The sequence below is a fragment of the Zootoca vivipara genome, chromosome 6 (assembly GCF_965207765.1).
Source record: "Zootoca vivipara chromosome 6, rZooViv2.hap1.1, whole genome shotgun sequence".
NCBI lineage: Eukaryota > Metazoa > Chordata > Lepidosauria > Squamata > Lacertidae > Zootoca > Zootoca vivipara.
Window position 1 is genome coordinate 85,262,649 of NC_142589.1, and position 24,162 is coordinate 85,286,810.

Below are 24,162 nucleotides of genomic sequence, written 5' to 3' on the forward strand. Positions count from 1 at the left end.
GCTAATTGCCAGATAGCACCTTTAACCTGGGTTGTGGTCACTACAGCAGAATGTCTACTCTCCATTCCCCCCCCCCCCGTTGTTGTTGTTCAGTTCATTTTCTATGCTGCTTTATACAGTATTTTAAAGGAAAAACCTCAAAGCGGTTTACAACCCATTAAAACATCAAACAAAACAATCCAAAATAAAGCAAATTCAGGTTTCCAGGAAAATATTTCAGATCCTTCTCTATGTGACATTTAGCTTTCCCCATATTTATTTATTTATTTACCTACTTAATTTATATAGCAAAAGTACTCTAGCAAAAGTACTGCCCCATAGCAAAAGTACTCTAGGAAGCAAGTGTGGTATAGTGATTTGGGTCAGACAAGGAGATCAGGGTTCAAATCCCCACTTGGTCATGAAGCTCACTGCGTGACCTTAAGCCAGTCACAGCCTCTTAACCTACCTCACAGGGTCATCGTAGCGAGGGTGAATCATGCACCCCTTGGAGAAAAAGGTGGGAGAAAAAGGTAATAAATAAGCTCTGCTGGTTACCTGCTTAAGAAAGCTGGAGGACCCAGCTAGGTGGAGATGCCAGTCGCAAAATGCACCTGGGGGATTTCAGACACTTCTGGAGAACAGCTGCCGGTCAGTGTAGAAATTCTGATGGAGCCAGTGGGACTGACCTGATAAAAGGCAGCTTCTGATGTTCTTATTGTATGCTCTGATGGATCATCACCTAACTTTTCAGCATATGGTGGGACCCTCCTAGATTTTAAGAGCAAGTTTTCTGTTTCAGTCGGGTGGTGGGGAGGCACAAGATGCTTCTTTCTGAAGTTCATCAAATGCTTCCACAAAGCCCATTAAGAAGAGCTGGACAGCCATGGGCTTCACCTCCAGTGTCTCTCCCAGCTTTTGATGTTCTGGGGTATATTTCCTTGTCACATGAAGGTTCTGTTTATTTAGTAGCCCATCTTAACAATTTTATAAACAGTTGGCAGCTGCTGAATTAGCATTCAATAAGATGAAATGGAAAAAAAGAACCCAAACTCTTGAAAATCAACAAGTACCGTTTCTACAAGTGCACAATTAATGTTTGCTTCAAGGAAAGGGGGCCTTAAATGCAAAATTCTTTAGTAGCTGCCGAAAACACTGAGACCCTGTCGTGATTTCAGCTGGTAACTTGATTCCAGAGGCCTGGGGCTGCCATTGTGGCTAATAACACAGAATACCGACCCTCCCTCCCTCCCCTGGCTGCACATACTAGATTTGTCATTTGGCCTTGGAAGGGAGAAATTCAACACCACTTTGTAAATCTGGGATTGTGAACCTCAGCCCCTGAGGGGCCAAATACCCCCCCTCCCCAGCCTCTGTGTTTGCCCCTTGAAACTTGCCCCAGGCCACACCCCTCCACAGCCTCCCTCTGCACTCCCCCCAAGTGCTTGGGGGGGGGGTTGTGTAGAGAAACGGCAAGAAAGAAGTAAGACTGTTGGAAGTTTATGAAACTATGCATGGCATAGGGGAAGTGAATAGAGAGAAGTTTTCCTCTATGCCATGCATAGTTTCATAAACTTCCATGCATAGTTTCATAAACTTCTTGTGCTCAGGTCCTGCTTGGAGGTTCCCCACAGGCTCCTGGTTGGCTCCTGTGAGAACCAGTGTTCGAAATCAGCCAGGCGCCAAGCACAATTTTCACCTGAATATTGGCCACTTGCGACCAATTGATGGGGCCTGGGTGCCAGGATGGGGCCTGATGTCTCCACCATCTGAAGGTGATCCTCAGATCAGGGCTGTTTTCACACACTTAATACCCCATCCTGTAGAATTCTAGCCATTATATTTTATCTGCACTGTCAGAAAGAATCTCGGGAACCAAAATGCTTTTTTTGTGTGCAGCCTGAGCAGGAGTAGTCAGCATAAAGAAAAAGTGGTCGGAATAGACCAATAGTTATGTGGGTCGTCCCTGGATCAAGTTACTTTTCCTCTTTAAGTTCTCAAAGCTCTTAACCAGGCCTTCCAGATGTTTTGGGACTACAGCTCTCATCATCCCTGACCACTGGTCCTGTTAGCTAGGGGTGATGGGAGTTGTAGTCCCAAAACATCTGGAGGGCCGAGTTTGCCTATGCCTGCTCTTAACCCAGCTCAAGGTTGTCCTCTGAACTAGCCAGATATTTAACTGAGAATCAATCGCAGTCAGTCCATCCTTTGAAAAATAAGACTTGAGAGCCTTCTTGCCCCCAAAATGGCAGCTAGACATTCTGTTTTGGCGGTTGCGACCTTGGTTTGTTGTTGTTTAGTCGTGTCCGACTCTTCGTGACCCCATGGACCAGAGCACGCCAGGCACTCCTGTCTTGCACTGCCTCCCGCAGTTTGGTCAAACTCATGTTCGTAGCTTCGAGAACACTGTCCAACCATCTCGTCCTCTGTCGTCCCCTTCTCCTTATGCCCTCCATCTTTCCCAACATCAGGGTCTTTTCCAGGGAGTCTTCTCTTCTCATGAGGTGGCCAAAGTTTTGGAGCCTCAGACCTTGGTTTAAGGATCCATTTATGAGTCATGGAGGAGGAGGGGGGGCTATGCTCTGTCTTCACAGTTGGGAGAGAGTAGGTGCTTTGAATACCAGTTACTGGAAACCACAGGAGGGGAGAGTTGTCTTTGCTTGCTTGTGGGCATCCCATTGGGGCATCTGGCTGGCCACTGTGATGACAAGATGCAGGACTAGGTGGGTCTCCTTTTGGTCTGATCCAGCTGCAGGGAGGGATTCTATGCAAACAACACCTTTAAAGAAACCAGAAAGCTTCCCTAGTTGAAATATCCTCATAAACCCCTCTCCACCACTTACTGCTCCTACAAAGTTTTGCAAAGCTGTTGCAACAGGTCATTTAATCTTGGGCCTAGCCCTTTAAAACAAACAAAAAAATAAGCAAGCCACAATTTACCTGTATCTCTCTTTCCCACCCCCCACCCACCCACCCCCTGTCTCAAAGTGCTTTGTTTGAAACTTATGAAAAATTCCCACTTGGCATCATAAGCTGGGGTCTCTCCTCACCTTTCTGTGTAATATTAAAGCATGGCTGTCTCAGGGGTGCCGGGGGGGGGGGGTCACAGTTTTGTGTGGCAAAACTAGCATGGTGTTTGGTCTCTCCATTTCCAGGAGGACAGTGGCCTTCATTTTCCTCCTTATTGCCTTCCATGGCCACCTGCTTAGCCCCTGTCTGGGGTTCTGTCTGGGGTTCAAGCCACCCTGCTAGATGGACCCTTCAGTCTGCTTTGTGATTTATTCTCTGGTGGCTGTTGTGGAGCCTCCATATTGAAGAGCAGTCTTATCTCTTTTGAGTCCCAGGAGCTGGAGACCAAAAATACCAGGGAAGGCTGTTGCCTTTGCAGCCTGTTTCTAGGTTTCCCTGAGTTGGGCTGGTTGGTCCACTCCAGCTGGTTGGAGGATGAGGGGACTTGGTCTGATCCAGCAGAACCTCCATGGTTAGAGGCAGTCTATCCAGAGCCACTCAGCATTCTTATGAATGTTGAAGGGACCACCTCAACTAACAATGGCCCCAGCCAGGATATGGCAGGGCATATAGACAGCAAAATATCACTCCCTGCTTTGGATGTCCTAAGGAGGAAGGGCAATGGTATAGCAACTGTTTTGCATGCAGAAGGTCTCAGGTTCAGTCCCTAGCAACTCCACTTAGGGCTGGGAATAGCTTCTGTTTGAAACCCTGGAGAGCTGCTGCCAGCCAGTGGAGACAGTACTGAGCTCAGTGGACCATTGACTCCGCTTAAGACAGCTTCCTGTTTAGGGAGGGTCCGAAGCTCATTTGTAGATAACCTGCTTTGCATTCCCTGCCTGAAACCCGAGAGAGCTGCTGCCAGCCAGTGTAAGCAGTGCTGGTCTGCATGGGCAGCTTCTTTCACTCCCAGCAGAATCAGCACTTTATTTAGAACGATGAGGACATGGAATCCTACTTTATTTGCAGCGCTTTAAAGGCAGGAGGTCCTGGGTGAGGACTGGGAACTTCCCCCTGTGCTGCCAGTCAGGGTAGGCAATCCCGAGAGCCAGGTGGACTCGACACAAAGCGGCTTCCCGAGTTTCCATATGGGGGGTCCTCTGTGCGAAAGCGAAGCAGGTTCTCCTGGGACTCTGAGCGCACTCTGCTCTCCTTAACCCCCAATAAATCCCAAACCGTCCATCCTCCTCTAGAGCTGACTTTTGCAAAACAAGCAAACAAACAGCAGCAACAGTAACCACCCAGTCCTGCCTGCCCAGTAACTGACTGGCTGTCTCGATTGGGAGTGGGGCGGAATCCCTCCTCCCTGCCATGCTAATGGCACACGCAGGATCCATTTCCAAACCCCTTCCTGTGCCACAAACACACTTTGCTTTTGTGCATAATGGCATCAGGCGCGTGGGGGACTTAATCTTGCTTTCAAATCCTGCCTCTTTTAAGACGGTCCCTTCTCTCCCTCCCTCACTTCAGAGTCCTAAGGTCATTCCTGCAACTGCCCCGGAAGCTTAAACCCAGCTTACAACAGGGGCACAACCGCCAGCCTCCTTTTATTGGCTCCCTTAAGAGGCGAAGGAGAGCTTCTTCCCGGGAGTCTGATCCCTGACTTTCTTTCTTTCTTTCTTTTTTCCCTTCTCCTCCTCTTTTCGGAAACGCCCACTGGAGAAACAGCTCCCAGCTTCTCGGGATGCAAGACACTTTCCGTGCATAGGTAACACCCCGTTCCGTAGTATGGGGTGCTGGGCTTGCTTCTTTCTGTTCATTCCCTTCTGCACCCCAAAGCTGGGGAACGGCTGGACCCCTTTTTCTCTTCCTCTCTCTTGTTTGCAAATCACTCTCCCCTCCCCCCAAAAAGGCGGTTTCGTTTGGGGTGGGGTGGGGAAGGTTGCATGAGAGAAGTTGACTCGGAGTTTGCCGGGAAACAGGAGGAGGGAACCTGCAGAAAGCCGGGCAGCTGGTAATGTCTGCTTTGCACAGCGGCATGTGAGTGGAACGGAACCAGATACCTAAACATTGCACCTAATATATATATATATATTACAAAAGATGCCACTCTACGCCTCGCTTGGCACACCCAAAGGGGCTTCCTGTTTCAACAGCAACAGAACCTTTCACGATTCACAACTTCCATCCTTCCAGAATCCTAAGGGGTACAAGGGTTTTAAAGTTGGGGTGTTGTTGTTGTTGTTGTTGAAAAACAGTGTTTTCAGTCTCATGCTACTTTGGGGGGGGGTTCTGGGGGGTGGGGTGGGGCAAAGGTGTTCCAACTCTAGTTTTAAAATCCTATGCAGTTGGGGGTTTGTGTCAGCTGTGTTTGTGATCAAAACTCTGCCCAAGGAGAGGCTCGTTTATGCTATTGTTCTGTTTTTTTGTTTGTTTTAAATGAGAAGATCAAGGTTTCATGAAATAATAAAATAATCTGTGGCCCTGTATAAAGGAACCGTTTGCCAGTTCTCCAGTTCTCATGAGACTCGGTTTCTCTCTTCTCCTACAGCTGTTGGGGGAGGGGACTTCTGCCCTATCCCAAGTTTCTGATGTGGGAGGGAGAGTTAATTTATTCAAGCCTATCCTTGGATCCCTAGGGGCCAGGAATTTGTGTGTTTTCTTGCTTAAAATGTGGTTGTTTTTTTTGTGGGGTGGGGTGGATGTTTGAATTCAGAGCCCCTCCAGGATTGGGTTTCTGTAATATACCTGTCCGTTGTCCCGACCTTGGTGGTTTGCAGATGTGTTCTTGAGCATTATTTAAGTGAGCATTTGGGTTATGTGCTTTGGATGCTGAAATAATTCAGTCAGTAGAACATGAGACTCTTAATCTCAGGGTCGTGGGTTCAAGCCCCACATTGGGCAAAGAGATTATTGCATGGCAGGGGGTCAGACTAGATGACCCTTGTGGTCCCTTCCAAATCTACAATTCTGTGATTCTATGATACTTACCATATGTGCAGCAGAGTAGGACCCTGCGCCCATCTATACCCCAGAGGTGTGTCCCTCCATATAGGCCAAGGATAGAGGAACATCTGGGGTGCTCTGGATGTTGCTGGGCTCTACTTCCTACCTATCATCCCCCCTGATTAGTGCCCATGCTGGCTGCATATACTGGGAACATAGGAAGCTGCCTTATACAGAGTCCAGCACTGAGTGGCATCAATTGCTCTCCAGCCCTTCAGGCAAGGGTCTCTCCCAACCCTAGCTGGAGAAGTCCTGGATTGAACCAGGCAAAGCAGATGCTCGACCACTGAGCTGCAGCTTCCTAGCAATGATTTGTGCAGAACAGATCCCGATTAGCTTGTGGAACGCACTGCCGCAAGAGGTTGCATCCCGCTGAGGCTACCTTTAAAGGTGACTCGAAAACTACAACTAATCCAGAATGCGGCTGCTAGACTGGTGACTGGAAACAGCCATCTGGACCATATAACTCCCGTCCTAAGGGATCTACATTGGCTCCCAGTATGTTTCTGAGCACAATTCAAAGTGTTGGTGCTGACTTTTAAAGCCCTAAACTGCCTCGGCCCAGTATACCAGAAGGAGCATCTCCTCCCCCATTGTTCATCCCAGATGCTGAGGTCCAGCTCCAAGGGCCTTCTGGATGTTCCCTCCCTGCGATAAGTGAGGCTGCAGGGCAGAGGTCCTTCTCGGCAGTGGTGCCCTCCCTGTGGAATGCCCTCCCGTCAGATGTCAAGGAAATAAAACTATTTGACTTTTGGAAGACATCTGAAGGCAGCCCTTTAATGTTTGACATGTTATTATGTTTTTATATGTGTTGGAAGCCACCTGGAGAGGCTGGTGCATCTAAGGCAGATGCATTGGAATTAATTGGCCTAAATAAGTCATTTTCTCTGATGCTATGGGTCTCCTTTGAGTATTGCTATGGTTAGATACAAACCAAGAATCCTGGCCAACAAGTACTGGCAGTGGAGGTGCCGTGGCTCGGATTTTGGGGGTTCTCCACGGCTCACAGCACTGACGGCACACTGGGACAGGGAGGGCCATTTCAGCTAGTACCAGCCTTGCAACCACTTTGTGAGGTGGGCCCCACTACTGAGATGGCAGTGTGAAAAAGCAGTGTGGGTGACTGGTGTGGGTGGGCTGCATCTTTATTATAGATACACCTAAGCCACCAACTTCCTGGCTCAAAGCAGAGCCTCTTGCCTCGGTACATTCTCGCTGGTCGTTTCCTTTCATTTTTGCTTTTCAAGCCGAGTATACAGTAATGCCAAGTCCATGTCCAAAGAACTACTCTGTTAGGACTTCAAGACAATCTTTTCTCTCTCCACCCCCTCTCCCCACCCCTGGGGCCAAGCCATACAACGTTCAAAATTAACCAAATGCTTTTTGCACCTGGCTCTCAACCATTTGCTACCAAGCGAAGATGCCTTGGTGCCAGGATGCTGCCTGACACCTCCACCATCCGAGGATCCTTGGATCGGGACTGTTTTCACACACTAATACCGCATCCTGTAGAATTCTATCCGTTATATTTTATCTGCACAATTGGAATGAATTTCAGGAACCAAAATGTGTTTTGCATTGCCGCCTGAGCAGCAGCAGTGAACATCGTTGTAGTGAATTGTTGTCACTTGTTTTCGTTCCCCGCCCTGCTCACAGTTGTGAAGAATATTCCTACGTCCATGAATGGTCCGTGTCACCATTAAGAAAAAGAGGTCGGAACAGGCCAATAGATATGTGGACTGTCCCTGGATAAAAGTGACCAGTGGTCTGGGATGATGTGAATTGTAGTCTAAAAACAGCAGGACTCTCAAGTTTGGGAGACCCTGGAATAGAGGATAGAGGGGGGGGGGTAGAAACCCTCAGAAGGGAATGTGGCCTTTGGACTGGGAAGCCTGGGGCAAACTAAGGTGGGGGACCTCCGGGTGGTGTGGGGATCACAAGCTCCATCATTGTCCCTGATCGTTGGTCATGCTGCCTGTGGGGACTGAGGAGAGTCAGCGTCCCAGCAATTCCCGCAAGGCCTCAGGCATTCCCAAATCCTGCTCTTTGCAACCCCACCTGTCCATCTCGGTCGAAGGCAGCTTCAGATGAGAAGAGCTTTTTATTTCAGCAGGGTACTCGTATCTCTGCATCAGAGTGCTAATTGGGCTGCTTTTGTTTTTATTTTGATTGTGTATTTTGTGTTTTTATGTTGTAACCACCCTGAGACTGGTGGGTATGGGGAGGTATACAAAACAAACAAACAGGGAACATGTTGGGTTCATGCGCTTATCCTCCACCCCTTCTTTTTTTATAAAAAAAAAAGCCAGTAGCTATTAGCCACAATTGCTATCTTCTCCCTCCACTGTCATGGCCGGTAAATACTTCTGAATGCCATTGCTGGGGATCACAAGCAGGGAGAGTTGGTTGCCCTGGTCCTCCTTGCGGGCATCTGGCTGGCCGCTGTGAAAACAGGATGCTAGACTTTGGCCAAATCCAGCAGCAATCAGGTTATGTTTTTTAAGGTCTACAAACCTCTTGTATAAATCTCTGCCTACCCCACCAGTAACCTAGTACACCTTTTTCTCTTTTGCCTTCTCCCTAGGTTTCTTGTAGTCGGGATCCTCCTCCCAAAAACAACCTTCGGAAGGACTGAGCAGACCTTTCCTGGGAACCCATGAACGGCTGGGACAGGTAGGAGCTTCCTGTTTTGTGTGACTTGGAGGGTTGAGCCCAGCAGTAGTCAAACTCAGAGCGGATCCACAGAAACTGGAATGCGGAGCTCACTCCTCCCCGGAGGCAGGAACGGCCACCAACTTGGATGGCTTTAAAGCAAGATTGGAGAGATTCATGGAGATGGAGGAGGCGATCAGTGGCTGCTAGCCACGGTCGGAGGCAGCAAATGTTTCCGAAAAGCAGTCGTTGGAAACCAGCAGGAGACAAGAGGGGCCCGTGTGCTCGAATCCGACTTAGGGTTTCCCACAATGGGCATCTGGTGAGAAGAGGATGTAGGACTAGATGGGCCACTGGCCTGATCCAGCAGGCTATTCTTATTGTCTTACTGACAGACTTGACTGTGTAAGATCCATTAATTTCAATGGGTCTTCTCTGAGGAGAACGTAGTTGGTGACAACCCTTGAGGATGAGGATTTTAAGATGTCACTGTGGCCTGGTGTCTGGGAAAAAAGAAAAATGATAAGAATTGGTTCTGGCGACTAAACCTGGAGTCTCCCGTTTTGTTTTTTCCAAGGCAAAGTACCACAGTTGCTGGAGGGCGACCTGCAGGGACCAGCCCTAGCTTCTTGTTTACCCAGAAACATTAAGCTGCCCTGATAAAGGACTTAGGCCCCAAATGTAAGAATCAGCCTGCTGGATCAGGCCAAGGGCTCATCTAGTCCAGCATCCTGTTCTCACAGTGGCCAACCAGATGTTCACTACGGGAAACCCAAGTGCAACAGCAGCAGGGTTCGAAATTAGCCAGGCACATTTTGCACCTGGCTTTTGACCACTTGCGACCAAGTTAAGTTGCGAGGATGCTGCCTGACATCTCCACCATCTGAGGGTGCATGCCTGGGGGTCCTTGGATCCCTGGGCTATTTTCACACACTAATACCCAACCTTGTAGAATTCTATCCCATTATATTTTATCTGTACAATTGGAATGGATTTCAGGAACCAAAATGCTTTTTCAGTGCAGCCTGAGCAGGAGCAGTGAACATCGTTATAGTGAATTGTTGTCACTTGTCTTTGCTTCCCCCACTGCCCTGCTCAGAGTTGGGAAGAATATTCCTACGTCATGAATGGTCTGAGTAATCATTAAGAAAAAGAGGTCGGAACAGGCCCAGTGTACATGTGAACTGGATAAAGTGACTTTTCTTCTTTTAAGTTCTCAAAGCCCTTAACCAAGCTCAGGGTTGTCCTCTGAACTAGCCAGATGTTTAACTGAGAATCCATCACAGTCAGTCCATCATTTGGAAAATAAGACTTTAGAGCCGACTTACCCCACAGTGGCAACTAGACATTTCGTTTTGGCGACTGTGACCTTGGTCAACGGAGCCATTTGGCTCCTAGCTTATATACATTTGGCTCCTAGCTTATATCCGTTCCACGGCCGTCTTCGTAAGTCGAGGTTTTCGGATGTCGAAGTGCCGCTTGTGCGCATGCGCCGACCGCGCGCGCCGCTCTGTGCAGGTGCAGAACGCAGTGGCGAAAAGACTTCCAGGGTTGTCGACTTCGGAAGTTGAAACCTTCGGAAGTCGAAGCTTTCGGATGTCGAGATATGACTGTATATCTGAGTTTCTAACACTGAACAGTAGCAACTCTCCCTACTTGCACTTCCCAGCAACAGTAGAGGGAGAACATGGTGACTGTGGCAAGTATCTGCTGATAAGTCTTGTCCTGTGCAGATTTGTCTACCCACCCCCTGTCTTGCAAGGGGTTGGAGTAGATGACCCTCGGTGCCTTCCAATTCCACAGTTCTGTGATTCTGTTATTATAACCAGGCAAAAGGACTACCATGATGAGGGGCATTGCCTGGGAGAGAAGAGGTGTGGCCTGGAAAAAGAGAGATTCCTCAAGGGCTGGACAGTGGGTCGCATTTGCCCCCAAGCCCCCCATCTCTGCTATAGAGGCATTAACTGTGCATTACAAGCATAGGAGCTCACTCCTAGGGGCTGAGGTCCCTTCGAGTCCCCCACAATGAAATATTTGAGTGGCCAAGGCGCCCCAAAGTTGATGGGCATTGCCATTCAAATGGTGTGTGTGCACCGCCTCTTGTGATGTGGTGGGGCTTACCTGCCCCCCTACAAACAATCTGGGGTATGTGGTGGCACGGTTAGGAACCGCCACTGATATAGCCAGGGAAGGAAAACCTTGGAGACTGTTTAAGGGGCAGCCTTTAGTACAAGCACAACCAGTTCTTGCAATTCTCTGCCATGGGAAGCAGCGGAGGAGGCAAATTGGTGGCCGAGAGGAATTCAAACAGCCCCTGAGTTTGGGAATTTAAGATCAGTTGCCAGGGAGGGCTGGTGGTGCTCATCTCCCATTTGAAGGGTCCCCCCGAGGCACCTCCGGCTGGGCGCTGGGGGAATCCGGACGCTTGATGCGATAGACCTATATTCTTGCGTTGCAAAATCTGTGTGTGAGAGAAAGCAAGAGACTGGAATAGGAAGCCCACCCTGTTTCATTTGAGGTGTGCTCAGCCTAGTTTACTATGCATTCCCCCTCCCTCTCTTTCTGCCTCTGGCAAACCAGGCCACTTGAGTCCGGGTGTTGCAGTGAAATTGCCATGATCCTTAAGTCACCCAGGTAGGGCTGGACCCGTAAAATGCAGGTGGCTGGTCCGTGGTGTGTATTTGGGTGTGTAGGGAAGCCTCTGTGCTCGCTCCCAGGTGCTTTCTTCTCCCCTTGACTTTGAGCAAGGAAGACCTAACCCCATAGGTATGTAAGGGGGCCTTGTCCTTGTCCTTTCCTACCAGCTGCCGAAAGTCAGCAGGTGGAAACTTGAGGTGAAACTCGAGTTCCTTGGCATAGTAGTGATGGCTAACACTTCACTTGTTACACAGTGTAGCGTAACAAGGGAGCAGGTGGCGCTGTGGGTTAAACCACTGAGCCTAGGGCTTGCCGATCAGAAGGTCGGCGGTTCGAATCCCTGCAACGGGGTAAGCTCCCGTTGCTCGGTCCCAGCCCCTGCCAACCTAGCAGTTCGAAAGCACGTCAAAATGCAAGTAAATAAATAGGTACCACTCCGGCGGGAAGGTAAACGCCGTTTCCGTGCGCTGCTCTGGTTCGCCAGAAGTGGCTTAGCCATGCTGGCCACATGACCTGGAAGCTGTACGCAGGCTTCCTTGGCCAATAACACGAGATGAGCGCCGCAACCCCAGAGTCGGTCACGACTGGACCTAATGGTCAGGGGTCCCTTTACACTTGTTGGACTTGACACCTGCAACGGGACTCCCTGTAAGAAAAAGCAGCCTCAAACACTACCCCCTTCTCCCCGTATCCACTGCCTGGCAAAACAGACCCGCGTTGTGGTCATATATGAGTGCGACCAAGATGAGGACTTTTTTTTTTAAGTGGTTGAGGTTCCTGGTCAAGAGCACCATTTTCTTCCCTATATGTAAAGGAGGGGGATTCGGGATGCTGTTGTTGTATCGAAGAAGGGTGCTTGCAGGAAGACCTTTGCTCCTTGCACTGCATCCCCTTCAGAGATCCTGAAGTGTGTGCGCGCATGTAATGTATATTCCATCCACAGAGGGCAGGGGCTCCGTGGCTGTCCAGGCGTTGCTGTACTACAACTCCCAATCCGCGCACACACACACTCTATCGAACAATGCGGGGGGGGGGGGGGGCTACTGAGATCTGAGAGGCCAGCAACAGCTGGAGGGACACAGAAGTTTCCCTGTCCCTGTCATTGGGAGGCACTGTGTCCCCTCGTGCCCCCCCCCAAGATCCCCCCCCCCAAGTATTAAACATACTGCCTACCAACATGTTTTGGAATATTTCCACACTGCCCTGTGGCTTTTAAATTAAATAACTTCTCATTAGCTTTAATCCTGAATAACCAAACAAAATGTTTAAAAAAACAACAAAAAACTTATGCACCCCCCAACTTTATTTATTTTGCAGGCATGGTAGGGTTCCTTAAAGATCCCACTGTCCTTTCTTTCCCCCATTTCTCTACACTGCCCCCCCCCACCGCCCAGAAAAATGTGGGGTTTTGTTTTTTGTTTTTGTTTTTTTGGCTTTTTGGTTGTGTCCTCCTGCTGCTTTCAACTCAGCCTGGCTCCTGTGACTGACAAGCGATGGGGATGTGTGGCACACCAAGGGTTAAGGTCTGCCATTTTGTTATGTAACACCCTTAATGGACATATCAGTGAATGGCATGAAGATGGCAGGGCTTAACCCTTTGTGTGCTGCAGCCCAAAGCTCGACTCTGTAGAGTCCCCCCCCCTTGTTTTGTTTTTAAAGCTTTGACTCCAGACACACACACCTTTTTAGAATCCCAAAATGCAACTTGATTTCTCTCTCTTCAGTCAGACATAGCACACACACACACACACACACACAGAGAGAGAGAGAGAGAGAGAGAGATCAGGTTAATGAAATAGAATTTGCCTTTTAAAATAAGTGTCAGTCTTTATTCAACTTGAGTCCTACTGTAAGTAAGTTGGTTGAAATCAATGGACCTGAAGTTAGGCTGCAATCCTTAAACCTTACTTACCTGGGAGTAAGCCCCAGCAAATTTAATAGGACTTACTTCAGAGTAGACCTGACTGGATTGCACTGTCATGCCCAACATTATTATTTTCAAAGAGCTACTCTGAGTAGAACTGAAGGCAGCTACATTCCGGAATATGGGCTGCAATATCTGATATTTTTCTTTTTTCCAAATAATTCCAGGAATGTAGAGAAAATGTTTTGGGATTTTTTTAAAATGTTTTTTAAGGGACCTGTTTCATAAAGGAGATAAATTTTTTATTTTCTGCTTTCTTTAAGGCTATAACATATAACATATAACATTATTATTATTATTATTATTATTATTATTATTATTATTATTAAGAATACTACTCTGTTTACTTGGGGAGAGGAGGGGGACTTCCTTTTTTAAAAAAAAATACTGATTTCAGTATGCCCACAGGTACAATTTCATGCTTTAGCTGAGATTCCTACATTTCAGGGGGTTGGACTAGATGACCCTTGGATCCCTTCCAACTATGATTCTGATTCAACAGAATAAATAAGAAAAGGGTGGGTTTACAAGGATCAAGGAAGGAAGAGTGTTTCCTGGGCCAGAGTGTAATAAAAAACGGTCCAGGCAGAAGAAACTTTTGTTTCACTTCTTACAGGTAGGTAGCCGTGTTGGTCTGACGCAGTCAAAACAAAATAAAAAGAAACCTTCCAGTAGCACCTTAGAGACCAACTAAGTTTGTCATATAGGTATGAGCTTTCGTGTGCATGCACACTTCTTCAGATACACTGAAACAGAAGTCACCAGACCCTTATGTATAGTCAGAGGGTGGGGAGGGGTATTACCCAGAAGGGTGGTGGGAATGGGTGATTGGCTGATAGGAGTGGTAAACAGCCATCAACAGGTTTACCACTCCTATCAGCCAATCTGAAGAAGTGTGCATGCACACGAAAGCTCATACCTATGACAAACTTAGTTGGTCTCTAAGGTGCTACTGGAAGGATTTTTTAAATTTTGTTTTGTTTCACTTGACATTGAAAAGCTTGTAAATGAAAGTTGGCGCAAGCTATTTGCACTCGCACTGAGTGCTCGCCACATAAAAAGAGCCCTGCAGCTGCAGGATCAGGCCATTTAGCCCAGCATCCTGTCCTAAGCGTGGGCAAGCAAATGTCCCCATGAGAAGCCCACCAGCAGCAACTGGAATCCAGACTGCAGAGTTTCCCAAACTTAGGTCTCCAGCTGCTTATTGGTGGGTTTTTTTGTTTTGTTTTTTGTTTTACTACAATTACCCTCATCCCTGGCCACTGCTCCTGCTAGCTAAGGGTGATGGGAGTTGTAGTGCAGAGACAGCAGGAGAATTTAGTTTGGGAAACCCTGATCTAGTGGCATTTATCACCTCCGACCATGCTGGCAGAACAGCAGCCATCATGGCTGGTAGCCGTGGAATCGCCCTGTTCTCTTCGCCTTCATTACACACCAATGTTTTTCCTTGGTTGTCTAGTGGGGATTGTTTTTCGCCTCTCCAGCATTCTGCGCTCTCTGGAGACCCATTTCCTTAAGAGGTAGGCTTTGATTTGCATTAGTGCTGGAGGCAACAGCCCTGGTTCTTGTCCAGGGAGGCTGCCGTTCTGCATGCTAAGTTGAGTGGGTTTCTGTTTTTCATTGGCTTGTTCAGTTTATCCTCCCTGCACCCCTACTTTCCTCCAGAAGGAGCTCAGAGAGGTCTGTGTATGTGGCCTTCCCTTGCAGAGTTGTCGTTGCTGCTGCTGTTCAGATGACATTGGTATTTTTTTTTCCGAAAGCAAGCTAGTTTCTATACATGGACTCTCACATACCCCTCTACTTGCATCCAGGCAGGCGAGAGGCGCGATCGGGATTCCAGGGCAATTCTCAGTTGGCTGAGAGACTGTTACTCTCAGGGTCGTGGGTTCGAAACCCACATTAGGCGAAAGCTTCCTGCATTGCAGGGGTTGGACTAGATGACCCTTGTGGTCCCTTCCAACTCTACGATTCGATGACTCCAACCAGACAAAAGCACTCAAGCATTGCCCCCACCCCACACAGGCGTCAACATCCCTATCCCTGCTGTAGACAACGACCCTGCAAGGTAGGCCTAGCCACAAAGCCAGTTAGTTGCGCCTGCCATATCAGACCATGCTTCCCATTTCGTTGATTGAATTGTTTCTCTGTTGGATTTTTTTATCCCCACCATTTCCTCTCGAAGGAGCCCAGGGCAGCAGAGAGATGGGCAATCCAAAAATAAAGTGGAAACATTTTTAAAGCAATTGCAATTAAAAACACCTCAAAGCTGTTACAGCATTCTCCTATCCAGTGGTCTTAGGGTTGCCTGCAACAGTCTTCTTCAGCCACCACCAAATGCAACAAGGAACTTGTTCAAATAATAAGCATGCCTCCTCCCGTGTAGACCTGCCCATATGATGAGGGCGATGCCCTTTCCCAAAGCTCTTCCCTCAGTATCGCTGCATCGGAGGTGGAAATATGAACTTTGGGAGCTGCCTTATGCAGTCGGACTACTTGTCCCTCTAGCTCTGCATTGCCTACACTGGCTGGCAGCAGCGGCTCTCCAGGCAGTTAGAAATTAGTAGGCACGTTTTGCAACAGGCGCAGGCCCAATTGCGACCACACGGAGACCTCTGGATGCCAGGCTGGCAACAGGGGGGAAGCAAAATGTCCCTTAGAGGGAAGGATCTGAAATCATAGAATCATAGAATCATAGAGTTGGAAGAGACCACAAGGGCCACCCAGTCCAACCCCCTGCCAAGCAGGAAACACCATCAAAGCATTCTTGACATATGGCTGTCAAGCCTCTGCTTAAAGACCTCTAAAGGAGGAGACTCCACCACACTTCTTGGCAGCAAATTCCACTGTCGAACAGCTCTTACTATATATTTTCCTTGAAGCTTGAATTCAAGGAAAATTTCAAGGAAATTCAAATTTCAAGGAAAATTCAAGGAAGCTTGAAGCTTAAAATATTTTCCTTGAAGCTTGAATTTATTTTATTCTGGATTGTTTGATTAGACATTTTAATGTGTTGCAAACCACCCCTTTCCTAATACGTTTGTTTGCATGCAGAGTTAGCTGGTTGCCCAAAACTCACAGGATCAAGAAAGATTTCCTTTTTGTCAGGCAGCAGGTGGAACTTGCTCAGGAGGCTGTAGTGGCAGCTATGTGTGGAAATGTCTGTATATACCCGATTTCTTTTTCTCTGAGCACTGGTTGCTGGCTGAGCCGCTGGGTAGAGGCGCTGCTGCTTGCGGATTTCTGTTTGGGGGCATCTGGTTGGCCACTGGGAGGGCAGGATGCTGGACTCGATGGGAGTCCAGCGGCAGGGCTCTCTTTACCTTCATAAACTGAAATTTACCCTTTGCTTTTTCTTTCCTTTCCTTTCCCTTATAACCTTCCCTGCAGTGGCGAAAGAAAGCGGTATAACTCTCCCACAAGCTCCTTTTTCCTTCGCCTCTCTTCCGAGCAGGAGGTGAATTTATGTCAATATGTGATAGGATTCTGTCACGACGCACCCCATGCCGGAAAAGACACTGCCTGAATTATACCAGGTTTGTCTCCATTTCTTTAAAGGGAGGTTGTTGGGGGTATTAAAAATGTTTCTGGGGCTGCAAAACAAATAAACCCCAGCTTCCTGTCTTCCAAGTGATAGAAGGGCCTGTCCCCCATTATTGTGAGAGACAGGAAAAGGGGTGGCGGGTGTTAAGCAAGAGGTATAGAGAGTCTTATTGCCTGGGACGAGTTGAGAATTGCAGAGATGTAACTAGGCTGAAACTGACAAAGGTTGTGAGGTTTTCTTCTTCCCTTAGTTTGCAGGGTGGATTAACCACTACCGGTAATTGCAGAGTTGGAAGGCTCCTTGGCTATTGAAAGAAGTCTCTGCCCAGGAGTTTTGTGGCTTCCCTACCCCTAGGAAGGAGCATTTCAAGCTTAGCTGTAGGTCCAGCTCTCCTTCCTCCTTGAGTTGTGCACTCTTAGGTTCTGCTGGGATCCGGTTGTACAAGGTGTTTACACACACACAAGCACAACTTTATTCATATCACATTTTGTGCTTCTGTTTCGCATCTTTGTTCCGTCAACCGCCCTGACAGGGCGTTGTACAAATTTAACAAATAACACACTGGCAGCTCTCTTCGGGTGCAAATGTCTGCAGACAAATTGTGAGCTTTGGGAATGGGGAGCACTTGCAACCCCCCCCCCCGGATGTTTGGCTCCAACTGCCATCACTCCTAACCATTGGGTATGCTCCCTGCACGGAGAGGGGAGTCCCTACACCATCTGCGGAGAGGGGTGGGCAAGCCCCTTTGATCTGAGGAGCCAGTCCCTAGGGGCCGAGGTCCCTTGGGCCGCCCTTCTCAAAAGTTGATCGGCATTGCCATTCAAATAGTGTGCGTGCACCGCAGCTTGTGATCTATTCTGTGGGGCGGGGCTTACCTGTCCCCCCCCCCACACACACACACACCTCAATATTTTATTCAAGTTGGCACCCCTGGCAGCCAGTGGCAGTGGGCTAGACGCCATAGAATCCCAGCTTCTCTCCCAAATTGACAAAGCAGCTTCTTAAACCTCGTGGTTTAGGGTTTTCCATAGCAGGGAGAGGCCACCTGCGGCAAATGCATTTCTTTTCCTGCCTCCACCTTGTGTTTTTTTAACGTAGGGGGAAGTTTCTTCCTCCTGTGCAATGCATCCTGGGAAGCCTTTCCTCCTCTTCCCCCCCCCTTCCCGGTTTGGAGAAAAGTTGCTTTTTCTTTGCCAACTCCCCGCTGTGTAATTCTCCTGGGGGCTTGGGTCATGGTGTGCATCTCACACCCCCTAGTCCTTGACTTCGCACCCCCCTTTCCCCCCCCTTCTATATCTGTCTTTTATGGGCGCCTTCTCCCAAATGGCTTTCTCAACCCCGACCGGCTGACCACCACCTGCGCTGCCCCTTTAAGAGCACGCAGTGGGGTGGTCTCCCCCGCCCCTTTCCCATTTATTCCCTGGGATTCTGTGTTCTGGAATGCCCATCTGCAACCCCCCAGCCCCACCCCACCCACAAGCAGATGCAGGGTTAGGGTGGCAGTCGCTCTCGCGCTCTCTCTCTCTCTGCTGCTGCTGCTGGTGCTGCGAGGGGTTAACAACACATAGCCTTGTTGTCTGGAACCAGTTCAGACCGGTTTTCTGGAAAGTGCTTTGTCTCTCCCACTGAATCCTGGGAAAGGGTCATGTGTGGACCCAGTGATGTCATGGGATCACAAACTGACTCAGCTCTTTGCTCCCTGCTGCCCTTCCCCACCCCCGCAACGCCAACCCCCAAATCAGAAGAGGTTTGGTGTGTGTCCGTGTGTCTGCCTCTCTTGCAGGTACAATTGGAGAGGGAACACACGCAGACTGCAACCCTCCACCCCACCACCACTAAAAAAAAAAACTTTTTTAAAAATGCCCCCCAAATCTCTCCCAACTACTTCCATGAGTTTTTGAGCACTTCCTGTGCAAAACGAGTCATTTTGAGGCCTGGGGGGGGGGGGGAGAGGTGCAGAGAAAGGCTTCCCCACAGCCCTTCTCCTTTAAGACATTCTCTCTGGTGGCTTTTAGGGCCAGTGGTGGAATAAAGCCTGTAATCTCTTTAGCAATAAAAAAGCATGTTCTCTGTACCTTTAAAAAAAACTAATAATATGCAAGGCCTTTCCCAAACCCCAGGATGTGTCAGAAGGGACTTGGAAACTTTCAATCATGAGAAGCAGGTGTTCAGGAGAACAGGCAGGAGGGGGGAAAGGCAAGCAAAATTAAGCAGGTTTTTTTAAAAAAAATGTGGTTAGGGAGTCTCCAAGTCTTCTTGCAGTGAACTTGCCCCTGGTTTCCAAAAACCCATTTTGACTTCGGATTCTTCCATTTGAGTTGAGCTGTGAGTGCTGCTTGAAACAGAGCTGAGCACCCGCTTTTGTACTCCCTAAGCAGCTAGTGCAGACTGCTGCTTTTTTATTACTATTATATTAAAAAAAAAAACACCACTATGATACTCTGATCTGTGTTGCCTGGATGAATTAATTACCTTCTTCCTCTTCCCTCCCCTTTCCCTCTCCTTGCGTTACTTCCCCATCTCATCAGAGTACCATAATGACAGAAGAAGCTTGCCGGACGCGAAGTCAGAAGCGAGCCCTCGAGCGGGAGATCACCCAGAACGACGTGGACTGCAAGAAGATGAAGATTGACAAGGGGCTCCTGGGGGCCCCCGATGCCAACACGGAAGGGGGAGACCTCAAGGTGAAGAGTGAACCCACACCTGGGAGAGTCCAGGGATTGCTAAAAGGAGGGGAGATGAAAGCTACGATTAAAGTGGAGGTGCAGACGGGAGACGAGCCGGTGGACATGAGCACCTCGAAAAGGTAGGTGGCCTGTAGATGTCAAGGAGATAAAGAACTACACAGCTTGTAGAAGACCTCTGAAGGCAGCCCTGTATCAGGACGTTTTTAATATTTGACGTTTTATTGTGTTTTTATATGTGCTGGAAGCGACCCAGAGTGGCTGGGGAAACCCAACCAGATTGATAGTTGTTGTTGTTGTTGTTGTTGTTGTTGTTGTTGTTGTTGTTGTTATCATACTACCTTGGGTGTCGCAACAGCACCTGGAAGGATGCACGTTTTCCCCATCCCTAATCCAAGAAGAGGCATTCCCCTTTCTCAGAAAAGAATTCCTCTTCTGAATAGAGGCATTCCTCCCATGAGATCTGCAGGGCCACTGGTTTCCCTGTCCCTGATCAAAGAAGAGGCATTTCCCCTTTCCCAAGGCGAATTCCTTTTCTGAAGAGAGGCATTCTCCCAGCGCTCTCCCATCCCCGGCATCTCCAGGCATAGCGGGGAGAGAGACTCCTGCCTGAAGCCCTCGAGATCCACTGCCAGTCTAGAGTGGGCAGTTCTGAGCCAATGGATCAAAGGGTCTGACTCTGTATAACCCCTGGGGGATGCAGGTCTTTCGAGGTTCTGGTCTAAATGATTGCATTCCTCCATCTCTTGCAAGCAGAATGAATGTGACTTCTTAGGTCAGGAAAGCACCAAGATGCCTCCAGGGGACCTTCCTCCAGATGTTCGACTCCCCATCATCTTTGGCCATTGGAGGGGAGAGCTTCTCTTGCGCTCCGGTCCTACCTGAGGTTCTGGTTGGCCCCTGCAAGAACAGGCTACATGGGCCATTGACCTGATCCAGCAGGCTCTTCTTCAGGCACAGGCAAACTCGGCCCTCCAGATGCTTTGAGACTACAATTCCCATCATCCCTGACCACTGGTCCCGTTAGCTAGGGATGATGGGAGTTGTAGTCCCAAAACATCTGCAGGGCCGAGTTTGCCTATACCTGCTCTTCTTGCGTTCTTAAAGCAGACTAGTGGGAGAATCTTAGGCCCAGTCTTAAGTGAAAAGCCGGTTGTTATTTATTTTGGGCTGCAGTTTGCAGTTTTTCTTGAGTGGCATGGTGTCATCTTTGTAAGTGCATGATAACCTTCTGAAGCCTTCATTTGGCCAAGAGACACATGCACAGCAGCCATCTATAAGAAGTGTTTTCCAAGGCTGGTGGTGAGCAAGCAGCATTCTGGGGAGGCCCTTTGCAGGCTCCACTTTCCCTGCTCTTTTAAAACTCTTAACCCTGGAGCAATTTGTTTTGCGGGCACAATTGGTGGAAATGTGAGAAGATCCACGTTTTAGTTTTAATATCGACTGCCCTGTCCTGCCCGGGTACCTCTTCACCCTTCTTGGAAAACTACCTGACTCCTGGTAGCGTTGAAGGCTGTGCTGAATTTTAAAAGATTTATTTGGGATTGATAAGGAGGATCCTTGGTCTACTGGCTCTTCTGGGAGGACAGGTTATGCTGATGAGCTGTGTGTGTGTGTGTGTGTGTGCCCTACAACCCACCCTACAGGCACTATTCACCACACAATTTCAAACTCTGCAAAGATGTTCTTCTAAGATATTTTATTTTAATTGAAGAGGAGGGTGGGATAGATGGCATTTATTTCTGCTCTTTTTACTTCCTGTTTGGGAGAAACTTCCTGGATTCCAAAGAGACTTACAGTGGAACCTCGGTTTATGAACACCTCGGTTTATGAATTTTCGGTTTATGAACGCCGCAGACCCATCTGGAACGGATTAATTCCTTTTCCATTACTTTCAATGGGAAAGTTCGCTTCAGTTTATGAACGCTTCAGTTTATGAACAGACTTCCGGAACCAATTACACCCATGCTTCAGTTTATGTACTCCGCAGACCCATCTGGAACGGATTAATCCACTTTCCATTACTTTCAATGGGAAAGTTCGCTTCAGTTTATGAACGCTTCAGTTTAAGTACCCCGCGGACCATCTGGAACGGATTAATCCACTTTCCATTACTTTCAATGGGAAATTTCGCTTCAGTTTATGAACGCTTCAGTTTATGAACAGACTTCCGGAACCAATTGTGTTCATAAACCGAGGTACCACTGTATTTCATCCCCAAGATAAGTTACTGCAGGCACACACTCACACGACTCTTCCTGTGTGTCCATTCAAATCTGCTGTGTATCCAGAACAATAGGGACTGGAACCTTGCTACGTTTTTAGAGGAAGGCCTCGTGGCAGAGCACCTGCTTTGCGTTCAGAATGTCCCATGCCCAGTCCCTGCCATCTCCAGGTAGGCGAGATTCCCACCTGGACAGCTTCCACCAGTAATTGGTAGGAGACAATGTCATTTTTTGTTCTTTAATACTGAGCTAGATGGACTAGTGGTCTGACTCTGCATCCTGTCTGATTTCAGATTCTAGATCAGTGTTCCCCAAACTTGGGTCTCCAGCTGTTGTTGGACTACGAGTCCCATCATGCCTGGACAGCTGCCTATTCCTGCATTGCAGGGGGTTGGACTAGATGACCCACAGGGGGTCCCTTCCAGCGCAACTATTATATTATCCTTCCTCCAACACCCAACCCGCTGAAAAAGGACTTTAATCTTTGGGGGGGAATCAGTTCCACTGGACCTAATGGAGGCTTGCTCCCAAGTCAACATATGTGGTATGTTGACGTTTGAACAAGTGAGGAGGCCCTATCTAAAAAGCGCTGTGGGCAGTAGAAGTGTTTGTTTTTGTGCACAGTTTTTCTTTGCAGATGCCTTTCTTGAATGTCTTCCTAGATTTGCATACATTTCCCACCATTGTACCCAAAGTGGCTCACAAGGATACCCTGATATTTTCATTTTTAGTTGCTGTTGTTGTTTGCATTGTTTTGAGCTTATTATACGCTGCTGCGTAGAGGCTGCTGCAATTGAGTAGTATATAAATTGTTGAAAATAATAACTCAGTTGGTTAGAGCACAGTGCTGATAATGCTAAGGTTGCAGGTTTGATCCCCGGACTGCTGTGTATTCCTGCGTTGCAGGGGGTTGGGCTACATGATCCTTAGGGTCTATTCTAATTCTATAATTCTAATAGTTATTTGCATTGTTTTGAGTTTATTATCCACTGCTTAGGGGCTGTTGTAATTGAGTGGTACATAAACAAATTATTTGCAAAATAAACAAGTTATTTGCATTGTAGGAGCTTTTGTAATTGAGCGGTATGTAAAATTGTTGGTGATGATAATCATAATAGTTTGAATTTATTATACACTGCTTAGTGGCTGTTGTTAATAAGCGGCATATAAATACCCTGTTTCTCATATTTTAAGACATACCCATAAAATAAGACATAGCAGGATTTTTAAGCATTCAAAGAATATAAGCCATACCCCGAAAATAAGACATAGTGATAGGCACAGCAGCAATGCTGGCCGCGGCAGGAGGAGGAGGAAAAAAATAAGACATCCCTTGAAAATAAGCCATAGTGTGTTTTTCTGAGGAAAAAATAAATATAAGACATGTCTTATAATATGAGAAACACGGTAATTGAAAATAAATAATGAGGATAATAATATTAAAAATAGAAATACCCACATGAACAATAAATGCTGCAGTAAAAAAAAATCTAAAATAATGTGAATCAATACAGAAAACAAATCCATACAGTATTGTGGGTTATATCCAACATTAGCTAGAGAGCAGAACTATTGAAATGAATGAACTAACTTAAGTTTCTTAATGGGTCTACTCTGTTGGATGAAACCCACCTAGAAACATTAAATTGTATAAGTAGGTAGATAATAATAAAAGCAACAAAACAGCACTTGAGACAAGTTTTACCTTGAACCTAGTGGGATGCTGTTAATCACAGAAGCCACATATAGTATTGGTTTGGTTTTTTTAAAAAAAAATATGTATTATGTTATGCATTTTGTGGTTTTATGTTGTAAACCACCCTGTGTGATCTTTGGCTGGAGGGCGATATATAAATTTAATGAATTCATACAAATCTAAATAATAATCAAAATATCTATTGCCATAAGAATAGAAAGTTTCTGTTTGGTAGTCACTGCAATAAATATATGAAAATATGCAAAACGATGCAACTTAGCCAACAAAATTAGTGCGTTGAAACTAAGCAGGAGGAATGACGATGTCAAATGCAGAAATAAAAAGAAATGTTAGGGGTACAAAACAGGTTCTGCAGATCTCATAGTTCAGCTGGTTTCAGTAAGTTTTTTAAGGTTCTTAGTCTTAGCTTGCCTGCCTGCCCTTTTTTCCTGTGTGTGTCTGAATGAGAGAGACTTTTCCTCCTTCCGCCCCCTCCATTTTCTTTCCACTACCTGTCTCTTCTTCCTCCTCCTCTTCCCTTCCTTCCTCCCCCCCCACCCCACCCCAACAACAACTTCCCACTCTACAAAATGAAAGCAAATGTGTCACGAAACCGGTTCCGACCAGTCGGTTGCTATGACTTTTTCCAGGATGTGGAAAGGAATTGGTTTTTAAAAAAATAAAAAATTAAAAAAAATCACATGACAACTGGGATCATGTGACTTTTTGGGCGATGTGGAGAGGGGGTGAGCCCTGTGACTTCCTTGGCATTACAGGAAGTTTAGAGTCTTAAGATGCTGCTGTGATAACTGATTATAGAAGGGTGACCGTGTGTGTTGTGTGTGTGTGTGTGACAGAGAGGTTTTTAG

At 47.4% G+C, this 24,162-nt stretch overlaps 1 protein-coding gene across 16 annotated transcripts in view; it reads left to right on the top strand.

The window, feature by feature from the left end:
• The window catches only part of GATAD2A (GATA zinc finger domain containing 2A), an 86,642-nt gene that overhangs the window by 35,495 nt on the left and 26,985 nt on the right, over positions 1 to 24,162 (top strand). For 6 of the 16 annotated variants that reach the window (XM_035117248.3, XM_088672911.1, XM_035117246.3 and 3 more), the window contains exons 2-4: positions 8,519 to 8,607; positions 16,535 to 16,680; positions 19,217 to 19,494. In XM_035117248.3, coding sequence (XP_034973139.1) covers positions 16,648 to 16,680; positions 19,217 to 19,494 — 311 coding nt within the window. In that variant the 5' untranslated portion in view covers positions 8,519 to 8,607; positions 16,535 to 16,647. Of the gene's footprint in view, positions 1 to 4,538; positions 4,697 to 4,924; positions 4,969 to 8,518; positions 8,608 to 16,534; positions 16,681 to 19,216; positions 19,495 to 24,162 lie in introns of those variants that run through there. The other 10 variants (XM_035117254.3, XM_088672914.1, XM_088672917.1 and 7 more) reach the window with 5 other exon arrangements.